The sequence below is a fragment of the Euleptes europaea genome, chromosome 7, assembly GCF_029931775.1.
Source record: "Euleptes europaea isolate rEulEur1 chromosome 7, rEulEur1.hap1, whole genome shotgun sequence".
NCBI classification, from domain to species: Eukaryota; Metazoa; Chordata; class Lepidosauria; order Squamata; family Sphaerodactylidae; genus Euleptes; species Euleptes europaea.
In genome coordinates, this window is record NC_079318.1 from 88,368,230 (window position 1) to 88,394,615 (window position 26,386).

The window sequence follows — 26,386 nt, forward strand, 5'->3', positions numbered from 1 at the left end:
ATCAAACCGGCTTACAATCACCTTCCCTTCCCCTCCCCACAACAGACACCCTGTAAGGTAGTTGGGGCTGAGAGAGTTGGAAGTCCAACAGCAAGGCACAGAGACTGAGGCCTTCCCCTGATGTTGTCTCCGATCCCTGGGTTTCAGAGGTTGACTGCCTCTGAACATGGAGGTTCCCTTGACTCAGCAAGGCCAGTAGCCACTGATAGGCCTCTCCCCCACGAATTTAACTCCCCTTTAAAGCTGCCTATGGTTGTAGCCACCACTATATCTTCTGGCAGCGAAGCCTGCATTTTAATCCCTCGTTGTCGTTCTTTTAATTGGGCCTGAACTTACTGCCTCCAGGGACAAAAAGAGGAATTTCTTCTACTGCTCATTTCTAGAGCGTCGCTTGAACCAGGCACGATCTCTTTCCCCTAGTGAACCGACGCCATGTGTGACGACGAGGAGGTCACCGCTTTGGTGTGTGACAACGGCTCCGGATTGGTGAAGGCTGGATTTGCCGGGGATGATGCCCCCCGTGCCGTCTTCCCCTCCATCGTCGGCCGCCCAAGGCACCAGGTAAGGACATGGATGATGTGGGGTTTAATTTGAGGGAACAGTTTCTGAAAGAATGGCCACTGGGGTACTTTGGGTCCTTCGGGGGGGGGCATTGGAATGAATTTAATCAAAAACCTTTTATTAAATCAAGGAGCCAGCGTGGTATAGTGGTTAAGAACGGTGGTTTGGAGCGGTGGACTCTGATCTGGAGAACCAGGTTTGATTCCCCACTCCTCCACATGAACGGAGGAGGCTAATCTGGTGAACTGAATTTGTTTCCCCACTCCTCCACATGAAGCCAGCTGGGTGACCTTGGGCTAGTCACAGCTGTCTTAGAGCTCTCTCAGCCCCATCTACCTCACACCAAAGTGGCCATTTTCTCCAGGGGAACTGATTTCTATCAGCTGGAGATCAGTTGTAATAGCAGATCTCCAGCTAGTACCTGGAGGTTGGCAACCCCACTCCCAAGCCAGCAACCTCCTTCCCTCTGACTGGCAGGACCAAACATGGCACAGCCACAGATTTTTGCCCTCTCTTTTGAGTTAGCTCTCCTGACCTGAAAGGGCAGGTGAGGCCACCGAAGATCACTCTTTCGCGGCAGGAGGCCTCCCTGACAAATTCCAACTGGGGTAATTAAGAGATAATTTGCCTCTTGGCGTTCCAAAGGGATAACGTTTCCCCCCCTGTGTGAAGTTATGCTCTTAACCTATGGCCTAGCAGCTGTTTTAAGAAGCGACAGTCATTTTGGAGCTGGAGGATGGCTGGAATAAGGATTGAAAATGTGCACCTCTATCTTTATTAGGGTTGCGAGCTCCAGATTGGGAAATACCTGGAGATTTTGGGGGTGGAGCCTGAGGAGGGCGGTTTTTGCCATAGAGTCCAATTGCCATAGAGTTCAATTGCTAAAGCAACCATTTTCTCCAGGGGAACTGACCTGTGCCACCTGGGTGGGGTTTGCCATCGAGTCCAATTGCCATCGAGTCCAATGCCATAGAGTCCAATTGCCAAGGTAGCATTTTCTCCAGGGGAATTGATCTGGGTCGCTTATCAGTTGTAATAGCAGGAGATCTCCAGCCACCACCTGGAGGTTGGCAACCCTAATCTATATCTGGTGCTCCACTCCAGAGGTGGCTGCTACTTCAAGCATGCAACCCCTGCAGAAACAGTTGTTCACCCTCAGAGGCAAGTCACTCAGACATGCATCCATCAATACTAGGGTTGCCATCCTCCAGGTGGGGGCTGGAGATATCCTAGAATTACAACTGCTCTCCAAATGACAGAAACCAATTCCCCTGGTGAAAATGACTGCTTCACAAGGCAGACTCTAGGGCACTGTGCCCTGCTGAGGTCCCTCCCCTCTCCAAACCCTCCTGTCCCTGGGCTCCAGCCCCAAATTTCCAGGAATTTCCTGACCCAAAGCTGGCAACCCGAATCGATAGTGTCCCTCCTTCCCCCAGCGACTCCAAACACTGGGAAATTCCAAAGGCAGTGCTTATCTGCACCAGCCTACAACACCAGGCTTTTACTACCGGGATACATGAATGTTAATGAAAATGCCTCTAAACAGGTGCAGAGTGATTTTCACTCACCATTGCTCAGTAACTTCCAAGAGTGTTCTACTGATCAAAGATTAGGAAAAGAACATTCAGCATTCATATTGTACGTGGCATTTATATATATATAGTGTTTTCAAAGTTCTACATTCACATTCTTTCTTATTGTAATATTTGACAACAGTCCTACGAGAAAGGACAAGATTAACTCCATATTGCGGATGGAAGGCTGATTCTCAGAGAAACAGTAGCTTGCATTTGCGGCCTTATGGTCACTAAATGGAACCTTCCTGTTCAGAGGCAGTTTACCTCTGAAAAAGCCGATGTGGTGTCAGGGGACAGCAAGGGAGAGCAGTTGTTCTCATACTCTCTTCGAAGGCTTCCTGGAAGCTTCTCTAGCCAGCCATTGTGTGAAATGGGCCACTGTATTACATGGACTTTCCTTCCAATCCAGCAGAGCACAGGGGTGGTATTGAGAAGAACCCATAGCTGAGTCACAGAGAACATCCAGAGAGGTTCTGTGACTCAGTGGCAGAGCCTCTGCATCGCATAGAGGTCCCAGGATCAGCTTCTGGCATCTCCGTTTTTTTTAATGCTCTGTTGGCGATGTGAAAGAGCTTAACTTGAGAACCTAGAGAGCTGCTGCCAGCCAGAGTTGACAGTTCTGAGCTTGACACAATAAGGGTCTGACTCAGCAGAAGGCAGCTTCATGTGTATTCACATACTTTGCACGTAGAAGGTTGCAAGTTTAATTCCCCCAAGCCGTCTTGTAAAAGGATCTTAAGTGTTGGGAAAATACCTTTCTCCACCTGAGTCTTTGCAGAGGCGCTGCCAGTCAGAGTGGAGAGTGGTGGCCAATGGTCTGACTCTGTATAAAGCATAAGAACATAAGAAAGGCCATGCTGGATCAGACCAAGGCCCATCACGTCCAGCAGTGTGTTCACACAGTGGCCAACCAGGTGCCTCTAGGAAGCCCGCAAAACAAGACGACCGCAGCACCATTCTCCTGCCTAGCACCTAATATAATAGGCATGCTCCTCTGATCCTGGAGAGAATAGTATGCATCGTGACTAGTATCCATTTTGACCAGTAGCCATGAATAGCCCTCTCCTCTTAAAGCCTTTTAAGCTGGCAGCCAGCTTCAGTAGATGACCCCGTGTTCTAGTATTATGAGAGAGGGAGAAAAGCTTCTCCCTGTCCACTCTTTCCATACCATGCATAATTTTATAGACCTCTATCATATCTCAACTGCCTTCTTTCCAAGCTAAACAGCCCCAAGCATTTTAACCGCTCCTCATAGGGCAGCTGCTCCAGTCCCCTGATCATTTTGGTTGCTCTTTTCTGCACCTTCTTGAGCTCTACAATATCCTATTTGTAGATGCGGTGACCAGAACTGTACACGGTATTATTCCAAGTGTGGTCTCACCATAGATTTGTATAAGGGCAGCTTCATGTGCTTAGTATTTATTTGAAACTGAATCTCACATTTCCTTCATATGTCTGGATGTTGCTTCTAGGGCGTCATGGTGGGCATGGGTCAGAAGGACTCCTACGTGGGAGACGAAGCTCAGAGCAAGAGAGGCATCCTGACCCTGAAGTACCCCATCGAGCACGGGATCATCACCAACTGGGACGACATGGAGAAGATCTGGCACCACACTTTCTACAATGAACTGCGTGTGGCCCCTGAGGAACACCCTACCTTGCTGACCGAGGCTCCCCTCAACCCCAAAGCCAACCGGGAAAAGATGACCCAGATCATGTTTGAGACCTTCAACGTGCCCGCTATGTATGTGGCAATCCAAGCTGTGCTGTCCCTCTACGCCTCTGGTCGTACCACTGGTAAGAAAGAAATCTGCAAAGCGGCGAATTTTGTATGCACCTAATAGCTAGGGTTCCCAGCCTCCAGGTGGCAGCTGGAGATCTCCTGCTATTGCAACTGATCTCCAGGCAACAGGGATGAGTTCACCTGGAGAAAATGGCTGCTTTGGAAGGTGGATTCTGCGGCATTATATCCCATTGAAGTCATGGGGTTTTCAAGGCAAGAGATGAGCAGAGAAGATTTGCCACTGCCGAACTCTGCATAGCAACCCCAGACTTCCTTGGTGGTCTCCCATCCAAGTAGTGACCACGGTCAACCCTTCCAAACTCTGCCGAGATTGGGCTGATCTGGGATACCAGGTTGCTGTTTGTGCATGTACCACAACCTAAACGAGAGAGGGGAGGAGAAGCCATAGATCAATGGGGTGTCATTGTCCTTGCTTGATGGACCTGGTAGTCTTGCTTGATGGACCTGGAGCCAGTGTAGTGTAATGGTTAAGAGCAGTGGTTTGGAGTGGTGGAGTCTGATCTGGAGAACCAGGTTTGATTCCCCACTCTTCGACATGAGCAGCGGGCACTAATCTGGTGAACCAGGTTGGTTTTCCTACTCCTACACATGAAGCCAGCCGGGGGACCTTTGGCTAGTCACAGTTCTCAGAACTCTCTCAGCCTCACCTACCTCACAGGGTGTCTGTTGTGGGGAGGGGAAGGGAAGGTGATTGTAAGCCGGGTTGAGTCTCCCTCAAGTTGTAGAGAAAGTCCGGATATAAAAACCAACTCTTCTTCTTCTTTGCACTTCCTTCAGTCCGGGCACTGTCCCCCGCTAACTGGTGCTTCTCCTTCCATAGGCATTGTGTTGGATTCTGGGGACGGTGTGACTCACAACGTACCCATCTATGAAGGTTACGCCTTGCCTCACGCCATCCAGCGTTTGGACCTTGCCGGCCGTGACCTGACGGACTACCTGATGAAGATCCTGACTGAACGTGGCTACTCCTTTGTCACCACTGGTGAGAAGGTTACCATGGAATGGGCTTTATGCAGCAAACGTTGGTTTGGATCCTAAGTCTGAGAGTGCCGGGAATGGTGTCTGGCAAAGAATTAAAGTTTAGAGGGGCTTAGCTGCTGTGCTGGAACCAGGTCTCTTAAGAACATAAGAAAGGCCATGCTGGATCAGACCAAGGTCCATCAAGTCCAGCCGTCTGTTCACACAGTGGCCAACCAGGTGCCTGTAGGAATCCCACAAACAAGACAACTGCAGCAGCATTGTCCTGCCTGCAATCCACAGTGCCTAATATAATAGGCTTGCTCCTCTGATCCTGGCGAGAATAGGTATGCATCATGACTAGTATCCATTTTTACTAAGTAAAAGTAAAGGTCCCCTGTGCCAGCACCGGGTCATTCCTGACCCATAGGGTGACATCACATCCCAATGTTTCCTAGGCAGACTTTGTTTATGGGGTGGTTTGCCAATGCCTCCCCCAGTCATCTTCCCTTTATCTCCAGCAAGCTGGGTACTCTAGGGTACCGTACTTTACCGACCCTGGAAGGATGGAAGGCTGAGTCAACCTTGAGCCAGCTACCTGAAACCAATTTCCGTCAGGATCGAACTCTGGTTGTGAGCAGAGCTTGGACTGCAGTACTGCAGCTTACCACTCTGCACCACGGGGCTCTCCACTTACACTAGTAGCTATGAATAGCCCTCTTCTCTATGAACATGTCCACTCCCCTCTTAAAGCCTTCCGAGTTAGCAGCCGTCACCACATCCTGGGGCAGGGAGTTCCACTATTTAACTATGTGTTGTGTGAATACTTCCTTTTATCTGTTTTGAATCTCTCACCCTCCAGCTTCAGCAGATGTTCCCGCGTTCTAGTATTATCCACGCACAGTCTTCTCTGGTATGAGTCAAATCCCTTTCTCTTTCCTCAGCCGAGCGGGAGATTGTGCGTGACATTAAGGAGAAGCTGGGCTACGTGGCTCTGGATTTCGAGAACGAGATGGCCACAGCTGCATCCTCCTCTTCTCTGGAGAAGAGCTATGAGCTACCCGATGGTCAAGTCATCACCATTGGCAACGAGCGTTTCCGTTGCCCAGAGACTCTCTTCCAGCCTTCTTTCATTGGTAAGATATTGGGACTTGGAGACTTACAGGTCTGGGGGGCGCTAGAAGGAGATGGAACCAGGGCATGTAGACCAAGAGGAGGATGTTCCAGAAGATTAGGCCTTTTATGCAGGATGTTTCCCCGCAGTCATCCCTGCTGACTGCTTTGGGGCTTCCATTTGATTATGCATGCCTTATCCGCCCATCAGAGGTCACCTTGCTCTCCCCGTGTGTTTTGCATGCATTTTCCAAATTCTGGCTAAAAGAGCATTTGGAAAATGTGGGCAAAACGCACAGGGAGAGTGAGGTGACCTCTGACGGCCAGATAAGGCATGTATAATCAAAGGGTAACCCCGAAGCAGTCAGGGGGAATGACCGTGGGGAAACGTCCCTGCATAAAAGGCCAATGTGATTAGATCGCCTTGGAGAATGGCTATCACTCTAGCTTTGTGAGCGAGCAGGGATCCACACCCAGGCAATCCACATATGGCTGCCTTTACCAAAGCCACAGTTGGTGGTGGAAAGTCCCGTCAAGTCGCAGACGATTTATGGTGACCCCATAGGGTTTTCAAGGCAAGAGACTTTCGGGGTGGTTTGCCATTGCCTGCCTTTGAGTAGCAAGAGGAGACCCTAAGTGTGTGTGTGTGTGGGGGGGTTCGGCACTTTTGAAACAATTAATAAACAGCTGCCCTCCTATCTTAAATTGGGCACCACAATTTAAGAAGGATGTAGACAAGCTGGACCGTATCCAGAGGAGGGCAACAAGGATGGTGAGGGGTCTGGAGACCAAGTCCTGTGAGGAAAGGTTGAAGGAGCTGGGTATGTTTAGCCTGAAGAGGAGAAGACTGAGAGGGGATATGATAACCATCTTCAAGTACTTGAAGGGCTGTCATATAGAGGACGGTGCTGAGTTGTTTTCTGTTGCCCCAGAAGGTCGGACCAGAACCAACAAGTTGAAATTAAATCAAAAGAGTTTCTGTCTAAACATTAGGAAGAATTTTCTAACAGTTAGAGCAGTTCCTCAATGGAACAGGCTTCCTCGGGAGGTGGAGAGCTCTCCTTCCCTGGAGGTTTTTAAGCAGAGGCTAGATGGCCATCTATGACCTTAGGCAGGTCATGAGAGGGAGGGCATCTTGGCCATCTTCTGGGCATGGAGTAGGGGTCACTGGGGGTGTGGGGGGGAGGTAGTTGTGAATTTCCTGCATTGTGCAGGGGGTTGGACTAGATGACCCTGGTGGTCCCTTCCATGATTCTATCCATTCTCCTGATCGGACTCATGATTTTGTAAAGCTCTGTCATGCCTCCCCTTTCATTGATCTCTTTCCCCCCAAATACCTCCAATTGCTTGTACTGCTATTGGTACAAGCCCTGTCACTGCAATGGTTTCTTTGTAAGGGAAGCTGCCGCTTGGGGGAAATGTCAAGCGATGTCAGTTTGCTATACAATTAAGAGATGTTCGAGGGGTAGGTATTTCAGTGGCAAGAAAGGTCAACCCTGTTCCTTTCAAGACTGCTAAAAATGTCACAAGTGTCAGGAACTGCTAAACCTTAACTGACACCCATCAGGAAGCTCAGGGATCAGATCAGAGTGGGGGCCTTGTCTATACTAGCCTCGACTGAGCGGGTATCAGGTAGACATTCCATTGATGAGGCTCAAAGATTTGACAGTGGGTGGAGATGACAGCTGATCTCTCTAGGCTTGACTTCCTTGCTCTTTTTCCACCCAAAATAGGTAAGGAGGCTGCAGCGAATTCCATTTCCTCTCTATTTAAGAGAAGCCCGATCTCTCCTTGGCAGCTGCGGTAATCCGAGGCCGTCACAAAATCCTTCGACGTCTGCCCTTGGTGAAGGGTTCTTCTCCACTGGATCTCCTCCGTTAAGAGATCTCATGTCCCCTGACCTCCCCGTGGTTCTTTCTCCAGACTCCTCCAAGCATTGGGGTTGGCCTTACATGGTCAACGAAGAGTCATGTGCAAATGCCACACAGAGGAACATAAACGCTAGCAAAAAGAGGGATGGAGCCTGGCCAAAGATTTCAGATGTTTTCGGATGGGAAGAGAAACAGGGTGCTACATACTGCAAGATGCAACAGAGAAGAGTTATCTTCTCTTCCATCCTGCAAAGTCAACCCTCATAGATTTCTGCCATGTTGGCATTGGTGTTCTTGCCTTCTCTGTAAGTCAAGACAGCCCTCTTACCATTATGCACTACTTTGCACCTAGGTAACCATGCCGGGGGATGTGTAATGGTATAGTACAGCCTGATCTTGTCAGATCTCAGAAGCTTAAGCAGGGTTGGTACTTGGATGGGAGACCACCAAGGCAGACTTTGCAGAGGAAAGCAATGGCAAACCACCTCTGCTTAATCCCTTGCCTTGAAAACCCCTATGGGGTCATCATAAGTCAGCTATGACTTGATGGCACTTTACACACACACACACAACCATGCCATAGAGAGAGCATTGTAGGAACAGTGAGGGATGCAAGTAAAGTCCATGTTCCATGCACAAAGCGCTAGGATCCATGGTGCCAAATATAGAATTGGTTTGGTTATAGAATCATAGAGTTGGAAAGGACCACCAGGGTCATCTAGTCCAACCCCTCTGCACAATGCAGGAAATTCACAACTACCTCCCCCTCCCACACCCCCAGTGACCCCTACTCCATGCCCAGAAGATGTGGGGGAGAACCCTCCAGGATCCCTGGCCAATTTGGCCTGGAGGAAAATTGCTTCCTGACCCCAAAGTGGCGATCACCATTACCTTGGTCATGACATTATTTCCTGCCACACCCGTGCAAAATGTCCATCGTGACTTTGCACAATCTTATCTTTTCCCCAGGCATGGAATCTGCTGGTATCCATGAGACCACCTACAACTCCATCATGAAATGCGACATCGACATCCGCAAGGACTTGTATGCCAACAATGTCCTCTCTGGGGGCACCACCATGTACCCCGGCATTGCTGATCGGATGCAAAAGGAAATCACAGCCTTGGCCCCCAGTACCATGAAGATCAAGGTGAGACTGGCAAATGTATGGCTGAGCCATGGATTCCAGTAGTCCTTGTTAACTGAGCAGGGGTGGAAATAAGGCAACGTTCTCTTATTTGGGGGGTGGTTGCTCACTTTTCTTCTCTGAAGGACCGAGAGCTTGACTCTGCTCGGCAAAGACTCACTCTGATTGCAAGCCAGCCTACCCCCTGCTCCAAGCTCTTTCCATTTTTTCCTGCAAAACAGCAGGCTTACTTTAGTGCAGAGATGCAAACCTTATCAAGGATTTCTGTATTTCCTCCATATTTCTCGTCCTATGGGAGATGATAATGAACTAGGTGGACCAGAAGTTTGACAGACAACAAGAAAGCTTCTTGTGTTCGGGTATACCGTAATTGCTTTAGGACAGGGAGCTACAGTTTTGTAGGAAGAAATGACATGCTTTGTATGCAGAAGGTGCCAGGTTCGATCCCAAGAATCCCCGGTTAAATATCTTTAAATCTGGCAAGAGCAGAATTGTCCCACGGTATGCTAGGAAAAGTTGAAGGCAGCAGGAAAAGAGGAAGACCCAACAAGAGATGGGTTGATTCTGTAAAGGAAGCCACAGCCCTCAATTTGCAAGGCCTGAGCAAGGCTGTTAAAGATAGGACGTTGTGGAGGACATTGACTCATAGGGTCGCCGTGAGTCAGAAGCAACTTGGCGGCACTTAACACACACATGTGATAAATGGTTCAAGATAGTTTCAGAGGGTAGCTGTGTTGGTCTGCACTAGAATAGATAGAATTGAGTCCAGTAGCACCTTAGAGACCAACAAGATTTTTGGGGTGTGGACTTTTGAGAGTCAAAGCTCCCTTTGTTAGATACCCCCAAAATCTTGTTGGTCTTTAAGGTGCCCGTGGTTCAAAATATAACTTGGCGAACTCCTGGGAGGATCTCTTTGCAGGCCCTGTTCCCTTCATACTGCATACAGGTGACGGTTCTTTGTCACCTCACTGTGTGCTGTATTATAGAATTATAGAGCTGGAAGGGACCACCAGGGTCATCTAGTCCAACCCCCTGCACAATGCAGGAAATTCACAACTAAAAGGGTTGCCCACTCTGGGTCAGAAAATTCCTGAATGTTTGTGGGTGGAACCTGCAGAGGGCAAGGTTTAAGAAGGGGAGGGACCTCGGCAGAGTATAATGCTGTCGAATCCACCTTCCAAAGCTGCCATTTTCTCCAGGAGAACTGATCTCTGTGGTCTGGAGATGAACTGTAATTCCAGGAAATCCCCAGGCCCCACCTGGAGGTTGGCAACCCCATGTATTAATTGCACTGTCCTCGCTGATCATTTAAAAGCCCCAAGATGCTTTAGAATAAAAAACACAAACAAGCAAACTGTCCTGCAATAGTTTCAAGAAGAAGAGTTGGTTTTTAATATGCCGACTTTCTCTACCGCTTAAGGAAGACTCAAACCGGCTTACAATCACCTTCCCTTCCCCTCCCCACAACAGACACCCTGTGAGGTAGGTGGGGCTGAGAGAGCTCTTGATAGAACCGTAACTTGCCAAGGTCATCCAGCTGGCTTCGTGTGTAGGAGTGGGGAAACCAATCCAGTTCACCAGATGAGCCTCCGCCAGGAGCAGGTACCAGAAAACAGTATGTAACCTCTCGGTAACAAATAACAACCCTTACAATTTCTCTCCTGCTTTAGATCATTGCTCCTCCTGAGCGGAAATACTCTGTGTGGATCGGCGGCTCCATCTTGGCTTCTCTGTCCACCTTCCAGCAAATGTGGATCAGCAAGCAAGAATACGACGAAGCAGGACCTTCCATTGTCCACAGGAAGTGCTTCTAAACATCTCCCTCCCTCCCCTTTTTTCCTTTGCTTCTCATTTCATGCTCTAACAGTCACCCCCTCCAGGGTTGTCACGGGCCCCTACCTGCACACCTCCTCCACTGCCTGCCTTTCCCTCACCCACTTGCTTGAGAGCGCTGCACCTCCTGCCTAGCGCTCCATGCTGAGAGCCAGCGTGGCGTAGTGGTTAAGAGTGGCGGGATCTAATCTGGAGAACTGGGTTCGATTCCCCGCTCCTCCACATGAAGCCTGCTGGGTGACCTTGGGCTAGTCACAGTTCTGTCCGAACTCTCTCAGCCCCACCTGCCTCACAACGTGCCTGTTGTGGGAAGAGGAAGGGAAGGCGATTGTAAGCCGCTTTGAGACTCCTTAATGGTAGAGAAAAGTGGGGTATAAAAACCAGCCCTTCTTCTTTTAGTACTGCCAGGGAAGTGTGTGGATGGTAGCGGTCACAGCAGTGGCGCTTCCAGATGCCCACACCTCCCAGTGCCCTCGAGGAACGGGCATGTAGGTGGCTGTGGGAGGGGTCGTGAGCAAGCCGGGGAAGGATGGATAGGTGGGTGGGGGGTTCGTGGGTGGGGGCAGGAAAAGAGGTGAATGGGAGTCCAGGTGGTGGGCACAGGAGGGGAAGGGGCCCCTGAGCACTCCCTGCCCAAGGCCCATCCAAACCTGGAACTGGCCCTGCACCCTCCTCAATTTCATGGAGGTCCTCTCGTTCATGAGGTCACAAGCCCCCCTTCCTCTGCCCTATCCCACCCATATAAAGTCCGCCACCATCGCTCACATGTGCATAGAACAAAAAGGAAGATTTGCAAAGTGTTTGGGATCCTCAGGGAATGGTTTTCTTCATCACAAGGCGGTTGTGTAACACACACGGTGCGTGAACCTTGTAAAAAGTTCCATTTTTGTGTGTGAATCCAAAAAAACCGACTTTGTAAAAAAAAACTGTTAAAAATATTCCTGTCCTTTCCTGTCACAAAGTCTTAAATAAAAAAGCATTTTACAGCGAGACATTGTGGGAGAGAGTTCTGTTCTAGGGCACGCACAGCCTTCTGGCCTATGTCTGAATGAAGTTCATCTGACCCTGTTTAGCAGTTCTCAATTCACATTGCAGGTCCACATAGACACAGGCCTGTTTTTATAGGCCCACACGGCAAAAACTTGATTTCTTCTTCCATCCAAATGAAACCTGTGATGCTCCAGATGACAGACTTTCTACAGAAAAGCCACAAACCTCAGCTCCTGGAAAATTTAAAATGATTGCTGCGATGAATCTGTTCCCTTAGATGCTACCAGAATAGATTCCTAGGATACAACTCTACGTATTCGTTAAGAAAAAGGAGAAATCAAATTTCTAATATCTGTGGTGGCACAAAGACAGTATATGGGGATCGCCTGGTAAAATCTCAGGCCTGATTCACGTGTACAGAACAAAATAGCAGAGCTCGGAAGCATGAGAATGACTAGCACCCCTCTGAATAGCAAGATAGTATATTCAAGTTTTGAACAGTTCTTTGTAAAGAAAGCTCAGCAAAAATAACACTAGCATAGAGAAGAGAAAGGTTCTACCCTTTGTTTTTTCCTGTTAACTGTTTGGCAACCTCACCCGCCCCGGGCTTCCCCCAAAGCAAGATACTGCTGAGCTCCAGATACATGTGAGACCTTTTCAGTGGCAGCCCCATGATTGTGGAACAACCTCCCCAGGGAGGTTCGCCTAGCCCTCACTCTTGATCTTTAGGAAACATTCAGAAATGTTTTTATTCACAATGGCATTTGATTAGTAGTTTTACATTTACTGGTAGTTTTACATTGTTTGCTTTACTTTGTGGTGTATCTATTTTATTGTGTTTGCATTGTAAGCCTCGAGTTCCCATCAGGTGGAAAAGTGGCCAATAAGTGTTCTAAATAAACCCCACATAGACTGCAGATAGTCCTGTTTCATTGTCCTATTAATGACTCGGGAGCATCACAGTTACTACTAAGGACTTGTAAAAAGTCCAGAGGCCAGCTTGCCAGCAGCATACATAAGAAAGGCCATGCTGGATCAGGCCAAAGTCCATCGAGTCCAGCAGTCAGTTCACACAGTGGCCAACCAGGTGCCTCAAGGAAGCCGACAAACAAGACAACTGCAGCAGCATTATCCTGCCTGTGTTTCACAGCACCTAATATAAAAGGCATGCTCCTCGGATCCTGGCGAGAATAAGTATGCATCATGACTAGTATCCATTTTGACTAGTAGCCATGAATAGCCCTCTCCTCCCTGAACTTGTCCACTCCCCTCTTAAAGCCTTCCAAGTTGGCTGCCATCTCTACATCCTGGGGCAGGGAGTTCCACAATTTAACTACAAACTGGTGGAGAGACACATGCCACTAAAAATAGCTTAACACACACACCAAAAACCATCTAAAGACTGAACAAAATGTTTATTAACATACAAATTAAAAAAGGAGTCCGCTTTTTTCCCTTTGATTCCTTTGAAAATATTTGCTAAGAAATTAGCTTTAGATTTCTTCTAAAAACTGAAGAGAGAAGAAAGTGGAGGATGAAATATATATACATATATATATATACCAGACACACAAAAAAAGTATACAATACAGAATTATTACAACTTAAAAAAAAGTACTAAACATGCCAAATTTTCTTTGTTGGGAGACGAGAGAAAATAAGAAGTACAAGCAAGTTAACCCCATCCATCTATCCTCCCTTGATGGTTATTGGTGGAGAATGAGGTGTTCAGGAAGCCCAAAGATCGATATAGCAAACTGCTGCATCTGAAAGATAATGGGAGGCGGGACAATCTATTTGGCGCGCTCCTCATTTAGTCACAGGTCAAAAAACGTCAAGATTTGGAAGCTTTGGAAACTGTCCTCAATATTTCAATCACACAAAATCGTGAAAGAATAATTCCATCGTATGCATGTGTTTTCAAAAATGGTTTTAGAAGACTTCCCCTTTAAAAAATAAAAAACGCCTGATGATGCATTAAAAGAACCTAGTAAAAAAACAATTCACATCATTGTGAAGGAAGGCAAACTGATCCACATGTGGGGGGGATCATTTAAGTCTATTGCAATTTTTTTCCAATCTGTTTTGGGCTGCTAAGCGATGTCTGGATAAGACAGAAGGCTACGGGTTCCAGGAAATACATGGCCTTGCCTTTGAAAGCAGCCCACAAGTTGTTTGAGCCGGCCCACGTCTTGTGTAGACTGAAATAGCAGCGAGGATGGGGTCCAGATTTCTTGCTGCCTTAAGATGGGCAAAGCAGGGATGTTCCTGTACAAACCATGGGTTTCAGCTGTAAGGACTTCCCCAGTGGCTTAATTTTTTACAATATATACCGTACAATGTTTTCGGTTTACATGTATTTTATGTTATTTATAACGGTACCGGGTCATAGGAAAGATGCTTGCAAATGTGTGACATCCCCGTGTGCAACTTTACTAATAGGTGCGATTTTACTAAAAAGTTTTTTGCGCCCCAGGGGAAAGTACTTACATTTGTAACCAAAATCAGTGGATTCTGATGTCATTTCTATTAAAATCACAAAAACTTTAATGAAATTGTGACGAATATTAGCTTTTTTTTGTAACTGACATTGATGTTTTCATATATAAGGTTTTTCTTTTTTTTAGCTTTTTTAGTTACCGGTTTGTTCTGGGTTGAAATTTTCTACCCACCTTTTTTGTTTGTTTGTTTTTGACGTTCCCTCACAAGCCAACAGATCACCCAAGACCCACCCCAAAGAACTGGGGTGGGGTGGGGGGTTTACCTTGAGCCCGTGACTGGACCATGCTGGAAGCAGTGAGAGAGCTCAAATATGGGAAGACATGGGTAAGTGGCTCTTTCACACTACTGGATGCCCCCTTGTTCCACCAAAAGATGGGAAGTTGAGCCGGCAAGGCAAGGTATGGTGCCGCGCCTCGTCTTCACCATCTTGTGCAGGGCCAGAAGAGCCATGCTGGACTTCTTACCTTGATGGATGCCCCTCCCTTGAGGCACAAAGGCCCGGCCCCACAGGCCTCAGGGGGAGCCTCTCGTTTCCCAAGGACTGAAAACAAACCTGATAGTCTCGCGTGCCTTGCTTTCAGCAAGACAGCGCCAGTCCACCAAGCCTTAGTTCAGAGGCTGGTAAGGACGGCTGAAAGCAGGCCGGGCTCTCCTTTCCTGAGGAAGAACCTGGAAGGTAAGGAGTGGCGGGAAATTCTCCCAAGCCCTGACCCCCATTATGCAGGCACTCCTCATCCCGAAGAACTTCTGGAGTACAGAAGAAGTAACTCCTAGGTGAATGGGGGGGGGGGGGGAAGAGGAAAGAAGATATCCGGTCCCCAAGATGTTTAGAACCTGACACGATCCCCCTCCCACCCCCAATTCCTCTAGGGCTTGCTGTTCCTGGAGCAGCTGACCCCGGTGAAAGCCATCCATAAGAACTTGCAGGCAACCCCTCCTTAGCCCCAGGCGTGCATTACAAGTCTGGATGTGTGGGATCTCAACTGAAGCGAGAAAATTACACTCTCACTCCACTTGTCAAGATGCAACTCATTCACAAGGCCATGATTTTCATAACTCATGAAACAAAACACAGGCTGTTTTTAAAACACACACACACACAAAACACAACGACCAAAAGTGCATCACTGGGCTAGCTGACATTTTTAAGGCCACCCAGGAAAAAAAAACTGGCAAACAGAGACCAGTCTGGGAGAATCCATTCCCCTCCTCCTTCGGTAGGAAGAGCCAAGGCAGTGACACGCAACCTGAGACGGAAGCGAGGCCCTGAAGTTGCAGCTGCGATGTTGCATGCCTGACTGCTCATCCACACTGGACCGCTCTCCAAAAATGCAACCTGGTGAGGGGAGGGGGCCCTGTTAGGTAAATGTAACTCATTGAAGCCCCACAAACCACTGGGCCGCGAGAAGAAAGCCACTGGCAGTTAACTTTGTAGCTAGCCAACAGGCTCCCAAAGCTGGAGACTGGACTGTAGCTCAGCTAGGGAGCTGTAGTCTGCCCACCGGGGATGTTCAGAGGACAGGGGGAAGTCTTGTCCAGGGGTGGGTCGTAAATTCAACCAGCAGAAGGCAGCAAAGGCCCCATATACCACACAGGGAAGGAAGAGGACAACATGCTCTGTGGGAGAGATGCAGCTCAAGGGATTAACTCAGGGCAGAGACCAATTCGTCCAGGGATTAAGCCACAACACAGCGTTATGTCAGCTCCTGGCTTGTCTGAGACTTTGGAGGAAGATCTTAAACAAACCATCTCACTTCACAAGATACAAATTTCATAAATGCTTTTTTCACCTTGAAAGTGAAAGCAAGGGGCCTAAACCAAAGCAAGCTGGTTGCCATGTAGGATCTCGCATAGGTCCTTCGAGAAGGACTTTCGAGCACCACAAAGCTGAGTTCTGCTGCATCCCTACCGCAAAAGCGGGCTGACCCTTGGTTGGTTACGTGCAGGCAGAGGTGTCTACACATCTTGCTGAGAGAGGATCTTCTCAAACTGAATCATACTAGGAATCCAGATCCAGGGACCTACAAGAACGGGGTGTGAGAGGTCTATTTGGCTCAACACTTTCCCCAGGTATCCAAGGAAAACTGATACAGATGCAGACAATTAAGTATGATCTGGTTCTAGACCTCTACAAAGCACCTTTTTTTCCAGAACTGGTGTCACACCAACAGAATGGAAAATGTATACAGATTTCCCCCAGATGCTCTCCTAAAGCCAATTTTCTACACTTCTACGGTTCTGCAAAGAAACAGCAGTCATACTTGGCTACGATCAAGGGAGTGAGGTGCGCATGCAATGCAAAGTGAAGGAAGTTCCCATATTTGGCCCTTCTACAGGAACAGATTTGTAACACTCACGAAAAGCCCATTCTTCCTCTTAAACTCGGAGAGTGAATTGATCCTTAAACTCACTTTTTAAGTGGCAACTATTTCTTTACAGCAGAAATATGAACTTTCAGTCCCCGGCCACAGGTAAGCAAGATCTGGGGCTAGGCTGAAGAGTTAGACATGACTTTAGTTTCCAGACCCTCCAGTACGGAGGAAGATCTTTCATCCTGGGATTCAGAATGCAAGAGTCCTTTTGTCGTGGCTCCGGGGGGCGGAGCAGAGATGTGAGTGGCAGGATCACGTGTGGGGGGGAAACAAAGAGAGAGGCAGGTTTATGTGGAGAACTGGGTTCTTTTGGAGACAGGAAGCAGAGGACAGCCTCAATGGCAACAGCCTCCACAGTGATTGCCTGGGTGAGTGTGCTGGCTCTCGCCAAATTTTGTTCTTCGGCTGAGGATTTCGTAGGAGCAGTCATCCCCGCAGCAGCCAGACATGCTGGGTGAGGTGTCGTCCATTTCGAACCTGCAAAATAAGGAGAAAGGAGGAGGGGGGGAAAACCTTGCACACAGAGACTATCACATGGTGTAATATCTGCACGAGTAATTCAGTCATGTCGGGAACTAAGCTGCTGCCCGATTGAGCCGGTGTGGCCCTTACAGGAACCAGATAACCACAATGCTGCTCCCATGGGTGAGTGCTCTATTTGCGTGAACAGTGTCATGTGTAGACACAAACAGCAGAGAAGAAACTCTACATTTACAGAACTTTTTCCTTGGCGGGTAACCTAACCTAATCCCTAACCTAAGCATATTAGAAACTAGAGATATGAAGGCCTGGGGGAAATTTTTGGGGAAAAGGTTTCCCCCTTGAGTTTTTTTCTGAGGCTCCTCCCCCCCCATTTTTCTAATGGAAAACTGGAAATTTTGGGGAGTACTAAAAAAAACCCTTTGAAATAATTTCTCTTTTAGAATGAGTAAAATGCCTTTAAAGAAGAAGAGGAGTTGGTTTTTATATGCTGACTTTCTCTATCACTTAAGGAAGAATCAAACCGGCTTAGAATCACCTTTCCTTCCCCTCCCAACAAAGGACACCTTGTGAGGTAGGTGGGGTTGAGAGAGCTCTGAGAGAACTGTGACTAGCCCTAGGTCACCCAGCAGGCTTCATGTATAAGAGTGGGGAAACCAACCCGGTTCACCAGATTAGTGTCTGCCGCTCATGTGGAGGAGGAATCAAACCCGGTTCTCCAGATTAGAGTGCACCACCCAAACCACCGCTCTTAACCACTACACCACAAGGTGGGCATGCTATGGACATAATACAGCTCTTAAATCCAAGATGCATTTCTGCACCTGGAAGGACATCGAATCTTCTTGAGGGGAGCAGGCAGGGCTTTTGCTGCTTCTCAACAGTTGCATGCCTTCTGTTGTCCTTCTGACATGATGTGGCCGATCCTTTCACTTCTCCCTCAATAACCACTGTGGCACATTTACCCACAGACTGGGTAAAAAGTAGCTTATTGCCCCACTTTGCAGGAGGCAGAAAAAAAGATCAGAAGGAGGTGGGGCAGAAACTGCACCAATCCCTTAAAGGAAAACTGAAAGTTTCATTGACAACGTAGCTCTTTCTAACCAAATAGCAAAAATTAAGGTATCTATACTAAGATAGCATAGGGTGCATCAGCTTGCAACTTTCTCTCAAGTATTGGAAAGACTGACAATTTTCCTTGTAAAAAATTAAGGCATTTATTACTTTTAAATTCTATAAACATGTCCAATATTGCAATGATGTATGCAAAGTTATAAATGATGCATTTTCTGTCATTAAAGCAGTACTGTTAGTTTAGGTTTGATAGGACAGTAAGTATTACATATATTTCATCCCACCCCCAATCTCAATTTTTCTCCAAAAACAAACAAACATGTTTTCATCTCGTGTCTTCAAAATTTCCAGAAATGTTACATCTTTATTGCAGACGCAGCGTGGTACTTCTTTTGCACAGATGGACATTTAGTGGCTGGAACCATTTTAACTTAATTTGCATTAGTTCAGACGGTGATGTTTTCCCCTACCCTTAGCCTAAGGAACAGGACTAGAACAGATGTGGGCAATTCCCAGTCACATGCAGTGCCACATCTGGCCCGTGAGCTCACCAACCAGCCTGCAAACTGCTTGATTTGTCAGGAACACGAGGCACCGGCCTTAAGAACAGCAGAGTGAAGGGGAGACCCACATCTAGAACCTCCAACAAGGAAATAGTGGAGCGGTCAACTAAGACCCATGGAATGGAAGCATCCCTTCCCACCCCGTAGGGTCCCCCCCCCATAAGTCAGAGGGAAAGAAAAGAATTAAGCTGTTTCCTTACTGTAAAGCTTCTCTGAAGAACTGATACGCCCCGTGATTGTGTTTAAATACTGTTAACATTACTTTCTTCATTTGTGTGCTGGGGAAAAAAATAATCACAGAGGCACCACGGTCAGCTTGAAGGACAAAATTCAGAGGAAAACAACCACAACAACAACCAATAGATGCTACATAAAGCTCCTTGCCTGTCCCAGGAACAGTGAGCACTAAGATGAATTCCTGGTTCTTTGTAAAAAGGAAAATTATATACGAGACAGCATGTAGATCCAGACTGACTATCTCCTCTACTCAATGTATTAGGTCCAGACTAAACTTTCCAATGGCAGAATGGAACTTTTCTGCTCCCCCGCTTCTGTAGCTTGCTGATCCCCCACCCCAATGCTCCTCCTGGCCAACAAAGCTAAGAAATGACATGATGAGGGTTGGCAGCGGGAAGGGAGAATTGGTACAAATTGCAAATTTAGCCTGGATCCAGCAGAAATTGCAAATTTAACCTGGATCCAGCAGAAATTGCAAATTTAGCCTGGATCCAGCAGAAATTGCAAATTTAGCCTGGATCCAGCAGAAATTCATAGACTTGCAAGTTTTAAGAGCCAAGGCTAACAACAGCACTAACTGGATAGCCAACCTGAATAAAAACGAGGTCCAAAATCTAAACCTGAAAATACCCGGATTATTCCCCCCCTCCAGCCCCAGAGGGCTGGTGATTGTTTTGTGTGCATGCAGTGGGGATATTAAATTCTCCCATGTAATATACAGTTATTTATAAATACTCTGTAGTTTGATTTCTTGATGGGAACCTCGGTTCTTACAGCTACTGAACCAGGTTCAGAGACATGCCCGCAATGGCCTAGTGAAGGTTCAGAAATCAGAAAGCAGCCCATAAGGGTGCTCGTCGCCACCAGAGGGGATTTCAGAGGGCTCTGGCCCAGGTGGAACCCTTACAGCAAATTGCACAGCAACCCCTCGCTCCTCATCCTCTGCCAAGATTAAGTACGTATAACTAAAAATACTACTAATAAGAGTGGCATCAAGTCACAACCGACTGATGGCGTCCCCTCATAGGGTTTCCAAGGCGAGAGGTGAGTAGTGGTGGTTCACTATTGCCTTCCTCTGCATAGTGACCTGGGTCTACTAGTCAAAATGAATACTAGTCATGATACAGACCTAGTCTCTGCAGCAGTGGTTCCCAAACTGTGCTCCACGGAGCACTTGGTGCTCCACAAAACATCTCCTAGTGCTTCGTGAAGACATTGCAAAGAAAAATATTACTGTCATTTGGTTTAGTATATAGGTGCTAGGTGAAAATTAGTGCTCTGTGACTAATTTCTCTCCTGAAAAGTGCTCCATGACTGAAAAAGTTTGGGAACCTCTGCTCTACAGTATCAGAGGAGCATGCCTATTATATTAGGTGCTGAGGAATAATGCTGCTGCAGTCGTCTTGTTTGTGGGCTTCCTAGAGGCACCTGGTTGGCCACTGTGTAACCAGACTGCTGGACTTGATGGGCCTTGGTCTGATCCAGCATGGCTTTTCTTATGCTCTTACAGCAACCCTGGTCTTCCTTGATGGTTTCCCAATCCAAGAACTGACCACGACTGACCCTTCTTAGTTTCCGCACTCTGACGAGCTTGGGCCAGTCTGGGCTATTGAAGCTGCTACATTTAACTGAAACAAATGCATATCCTTTCTACTTATCCATGCCTCCATGGTATCACAAGTCAACTGTTCCTCTTATATCAACTTTTTTTACTGCTTCTTCAGGAAGAGATAACACTATGTAAATTAAGTCTCTGCACAGTATGGTAACATGCCTACCTCCAGTCTATTCCCCCGCCTCTTCTCTCCCACTCTCCACACTGAACGCAAGGCTGAATAGGTAAAACAAGTAGTCTGCAATAGCAAATATGTGTTTTCTGACTTTGAAAAATGTCCAAGATGTGGAATCTGATTTCGTAACTGTATAAACCCACAAAGAAGTGGTCAAAACAAAACAAAGTCTCTGTACTGAATTTCCACCGTTACACCCTCAGAGGCTTCACATTTTACTTGGAGCAAAACTCCCATCGATACCTACAGAATCTGTTCCCAGTAGGCATGCTCAAGATTGCACCCTCAGACGAAGAGGGACACGTTTACCTGTTTGCCACGAGCTGCAGTATCTGTATGAGAAATTTGCCCAGACCTTTCCTTCTCACTTTGCTTTCCAGCTGCACTTCGTAGCTAGCAAGAGAAGTGGGGAAACCATGAACACCATCCCTGCAGCTTAAGCATGCCCAAGACTTGAAATCTGCCCACAAAATTTTGCACTTCTGTGCAAAGAGACGTTTTTCTCATTCAAGCCTCCTTTGCAGCTCCAACTGACCTCTTGCAAAGTTACAATAAAGCAAGGATATCATAAACTAGATATTCCAGCCCTCATAGCCAAGGGGAAAAGGCTTCTAAACAGTAGTCAGCCAAAGATTCAATAACCAGAAAGGGCAGGGTGGGATCTTCTGGGAAACAACGTGGCTTATTCCTGCCAGTCCATCCCCCCCCCACACACACACACCATATCCTCTCAATACTTTGAGAGCTAGCATAGTCTAGTGGCTAGGAGATGGAGCTATGAATCAAGAAGTCTCTGCTTTAAATACTGCATCTACTACCCTGTTCTTTCAAGCTCAACACCTCTGATAGGCACATGGGGAAGGGGAGATAATACTAGGCCTACCTTACAAGTATGGTGTAAGGAATTCTGACCTGTGCATTTATATGGTTACGACTGGAGACAAAGCGCTCCGCATACATTACCTTCTCATAATCCTTATGACAGCCTTTCAAAGTAGGCCACTATTATCTCCACAGATACGTTGTGGAAGAGGGGAGGAAGAACTCAGCTTGTTCTCTTAGCCACTACAGTACACCAAGTCCCAGATTAAGTCCACCAAACACCAACAATTGTATATAAATGCTACCTATTAACATATTAATCCTACCGTTGCTTCAAGCATGTTGATCTGCAACCCATAATTAACTAATTCCTCCCCGTCACTCATTCTTCCCCTTCTGTCACTCCAGCTGCTGCCTTTTACACACACTCAAAGCACATTCTGAAAACCCCCATATTTTGCACCTGGAACGAACACAATGGCCTATGCAAATGAACCACCCTTGTCATTCATCTCATTTCCAAAATTAGGCTCCCCCGACTGTAGGAATATAAGCACTGTGACGGCCCTAATTCCCCCCCCACCCCCCTCCCAACATACTGGAAAGAGTCAAAACACGCCAGCCAGGGCACCTACCAATAGAGGACCTCCTCTCCGCACTCCACATCGAAGCGGAAGTGTGAGAAAGCCACGGGGACTGAACCTTCTTCCAGAGCAATGAGATACCACGCTCTGTCGTCTGTCATCTCATCCCGTTTTTCCCGGTCTTTCCAGCCCCACTCGCTCTGCTCATACCTTCGGAGGGGGGAAAAGGGAAATGAAGAGAAAAGCGCCAACTTCTCAGGAAAAGGCTGGAGGTCCCAGAAACACAAAACACTGACTTATTGGTACCTCGGAGAGGAAGAGAGACCCCAAGTCTACCTCGACCTCCCTTTTCCCATCCCACTTATGGCTATGAGCAAGACTTCAGGGTTGCAACCAGGCATAACTGAACGGAGACACAGCAACGTAACAACAAGAAGCTACGGCGGATGCCTCGCAGATTTCATTTGCACCACAATAATAATAAGAAGAGTTGGTTTTTATATGCTGACTTTCTCTACCACTTACGGAAGAATCCAACCGGTATACAATCACCTTCCCTTCCCCTCCCCACAACAGACACCCTGTGAGATAGGTGGGGCTGACAGTGTGTGACTGGCCCAAGGTCACCCAGCAGGCTTCATGTGTAGGAGTGGGGAAACCAACCCAGTTCATTAGATTAGCCTCCGCCGCTCATGTGGAGGAGTGGGGAATCAAACCCGGTTTTTCCGATCAGAGTCCACAGCTCCAAACCACCGCGCCATGCTGGCAGATGCCAACTCCTGTTTACTCTCTGCAAACGGGGATGCTTGTTGCATTTCCCTCCTCTCTCCCAACTAATTCTGAAATGAATCCCTCATCCCTTGGGGTGGGGAGGCAAACAAAGAGAAAGGAAGAGGAGAGAAAAGAAAGGAGGAAGGTAAATGAAGGGAAGGAAACCTGAAAAGGCAACAACAACCTGCACCACCGGCTCCCGCCCATCCCAACGCCTCCTAGTGATGGCTCCAGACTGCAAACTCCCTCCCCTCCCCACCAATAACACATTTCCCTCAGGCCTTACAATGTCTGCATGTTTGTCTTGGTTAGTTCAAAAGCCCAGTCGAGCGTGGCCGGGTTCAAGCTGGATACTCGTTTACATTCGATGGACACATTTAGTCTGCAAAGAGACAAGAACGATAAGGCGGGAAGGGGGACAGTGCTAGGATCCGCGCCTAAATCCTCAGCTACCCATCAAGAGGCCTCAGAGACAAGCTTTTTTTGCGGGGGAAATGCCGCTTACAGGTCACAGTGAAACCATGACACTTGCAAATGGCGAATACAAATACCACCGGTTTGAGTACTGGGGCTGGCAGGCTCCGTTCTCTTTGTCCTAAACCAAAAAGAGCATAAGAGCTTCTACTCACCCATTCCTGTCATATTTCTTGAACACAGGGAAGGCTTCCAAGGGGTCAACCAGCTACAGGGAAGAAAGGCAACTGAGAGAGAGTTTGATGTCTACAGAGCAGTCTGACAATAACATTCTTTTCAGGAACTTTTAAAGTTTTTTTCTCTTTCATTTTGCTTCCTCAAATGATTTGGGAAAAGGCCTGTCTCTTCTAGCCCAACATAAATATGAGCTGACAATATTTGGGGTGACGGGGGAGGTAAAAGGAAATATGTAGCTTATTCCAGCCAGGTGCAGTTTTAAAAGGTTTTGAGCAGATCTACTGCTGTGTTAGCCAAGATAAATGTATTGGCCATGGGGACATGATAGAGGTTTATAAAATTAAGCACAGGGTGGAGAGAGTTTACAAAGCAAATGTTTAATGCCTTTTCCTTCTCCAAAATACTAGAACTCGAGGGCATCCAATGAAGCTGATGGGCAGTAGATTCAGGATACACAAAAGGAGATACTGATTAAAATGTGGAATTTGCTGCCAGAGGAAGGAAAGATGACCATGGGAACAGATGGCTTTAAAAGGGGATTAGACAGATTCATGGAGGACAGGTCTACTGACACATTTGAAGGCAATTCCCTTGTGGGGAGAACAGTTCACCTGTGGCAAGCCAAGCACCACTTTGGAAAACCGGGCATGCGAACTACCACAGGAACTGAGGGTTACTTTCCCCCCTCCGTTAGACCACCAATGATTTGAGGAAAATTAAACACACACAACTTGGGAGTATTATATTTTACTTGCTTTCTGCCCGCCCCTTCGGTTTATACCCATGTATAAGAATCGTCCTCTTTGTTCTAGGCCCAGGGACTCTATTCCTCAGCTTGATATGGTAAAATATCAAAAATGCAACCTGAGGAAGAAGAGGGTGCACTTTAAAAATTCTGTCTACCCTAACAAGAAACCTACACAACATGACAAAAGCGGAACAATCTATGGACAGGAAGCTAATCAAGACAAGAATATGCACTTATTTCAGTTACATGGGATTAATTTTGGTAGGGGATGCCGACTAAGGGGGTTGCACCAAAACTTGTTGAGGAGGGATTTGAAGGAAGGGAAAGAGGTGGCATCATACAGGTGTTCTGGGAGACCGCTGCAGATTATTACACACATGACGCTGCCTTATACTGAATCGGACCCTTGGTCCATCAAAGTCAGTATTGTCTACTCAGACCGGCAGCGGCTCTCCAGGGTCTCAGGAAGGGGTCTTTCACATCACGTACTTGCCTAGTCCCTTTAACTGGAGATGCCGGGGATTGAACCTGGGACCTTCTCCATGACAAGCAGATGCTCTACCACTGAGCCACTGCCCCTCCCCAAATTAAATTTTCTTCATGTTCTTAGCTGCTGAACCATTGGTGCCCTAAGGCAGGAGTGTCAAACATATGGCCTGTGGGCCGGATCTGGTCCCTTGAGAACTCTTATCCGGCCCGCGAGCCAGACACCTCCCCCAGTCCCGAGCTGGGCTGGCGAGGCATGGTCCAGCCCGACCGAGTGACATTTATGTCATATCCAGCCCTTATAACAAATGAGTTCGACACCCCTGCCCTAGGGCAAGCGGGAGATTATTTATTGCGCATTATATTTTAGGACATAGGAGTAGCCATGCAGGATCAGACCGACGGTCTACCTACACCAGCGTTCTGATTCCAACAGAGGCTGGTCAGATGCAACCAGGAAGCCCACAAAGCAAGGACTATTTTTATTCTGCTCTTTCTCCAGGGAGGCAGAGCAGCGTTAACAATTCTTCCCCATCTACCTCCTGTTTGTTTTGTCCTCACACAAACCCTTTGAGAAAGGTTGCACTGAGTGATCGGGACTGGCCCTGGGGTCTCCCAGTGGGCTTCATGGCTGGGTAGGGTTTTTGTATCTGGGTCTCTCTAGTCCATTTATATCACCCAGGCAAAGAAACAACAGGAGAAAATGGGGCTCACTTTGTTTGCGGCTTCCACCTTGGCACAGACAGCATCCATGGCCGCCCGCTCCTCCAGTCGCTTCTGTTTCTTCTCCTTGGCTTTACTAGACTTCCTCTGAAACAAGAGGGTTGAGCTGTGACAGCAGGACACATCCCGTCTCACCTGAGCTCTACCCAAATACAGGACCGTGCAAGTGTGCCCCCCCACCCTCCACAGAGACTACACAGGCCGGCAAACACTACTTTAGGAGGCATGCGACTAAGAGAGAGGAGAGGAGAAGGACGTAAGCTGCTCTGGGTTCCCCATAGGGGAGAAAGGCGGTGTACAAATGAATCCAATAATAATAATAAATATGAAGAACAAAAGAGGCAAAAGCTCTACAGCAGGAGGCATCACAAATCATCTCTTGACTATGCCAGTATGAAAACTCCGTTGATGCAAATTCATACAGGGAGGTGGGCTCTTCCCTGTTACAGCAGCACAGCAGTAATAAAATAAAAACCGGGCAGGTGTGCCCATCCTTAAGAACATAAGAAAGGCCATGCTGGATCAGACCAAGGCCCATCAAGTCCAGCAGTCTGTTCACACAGTGGCCAACCAGGTGCCTCTAGGAAGCCCCCAAACAAGACGACTGCAACAGCACCATCCTGCCTGTGTTCCTCAGCACCTACTATAATAGGCATGCTCATTTGATCCTGGAGATAATAGGTGTGCATCATGACTAGTATCCATTTTGACTAGGAGCCATGAATACCC

At 47.5% G+C, this 26,386-nt stretch overlaps 2 protein-coding genes across 3 annotated transcripts; one reads left to right on the forward strand and one right to left on the reverse strand.

Moving 5' to 3' along the window:
- The first annotated feature begins 425 nt into the window (after positions 1-425).
- On the forward strand, positions 426-10,846 carry LOC130481145 (actin, alpha cardiac muscle 1-like). Its single transcript, XM_056853848.1, has 6 exons — positions 426-561; positions 3,611-3,935; positions 4,763-4,924; positions 5,844-6,035; positions 8,853-9,034; positions 10,702-10,846. Exons 1-6 carry the CDS (start codon positions 433-435, stop codon positions 10,843-10,845), a joined length of 1,134 nt encoding a protein of 377 aa, XP_056709826.1. The 5' UTR covers positions 426-432; the 3' UTR covers position 10,846.
- A 6,157-nt stretch (positions 10,847-17,003) lies between these two features.
- Positions 17,004-25,738, reverse strand: NAA40 (N-alpha-acetyltransferase 40, NatD catalytic subunit). 2 transcript variants are annotated; one of them, XM_056853850.1, is made up of 7 exons: positions 25,649-25,738; positions 23,679-23,731; positions 23,336-23,431; positions 22,330-22,488; positions 21,182-21,265; positions 19,046-19,123; positions 17,004-17,205 (listed from the first exon to the last, which is right to left on the reverse strand). In XM_056853850.1, the coding sequence occupies exons 1-7, from the start codon at positions 25,685-25,687 to the stop codon at positions 17,064-17,066; spliced, it is 651 nt and encodes a 216-aa protein (XP_056709828.1). In that variant the 5' UTR covers positions 25,688-25,738; the 3' UTR covers positions 17,004-17,063. The 2 variants fall into 2 exon arrangements, with proteins under 2 accessions (XP_056709828.1, XP_056709829.1); XM_056853851.1 differs by lacking the exon at positions 19,046-19,123.
- Positions 25,739-26,386: the final 648 nt, after the last annotated feature.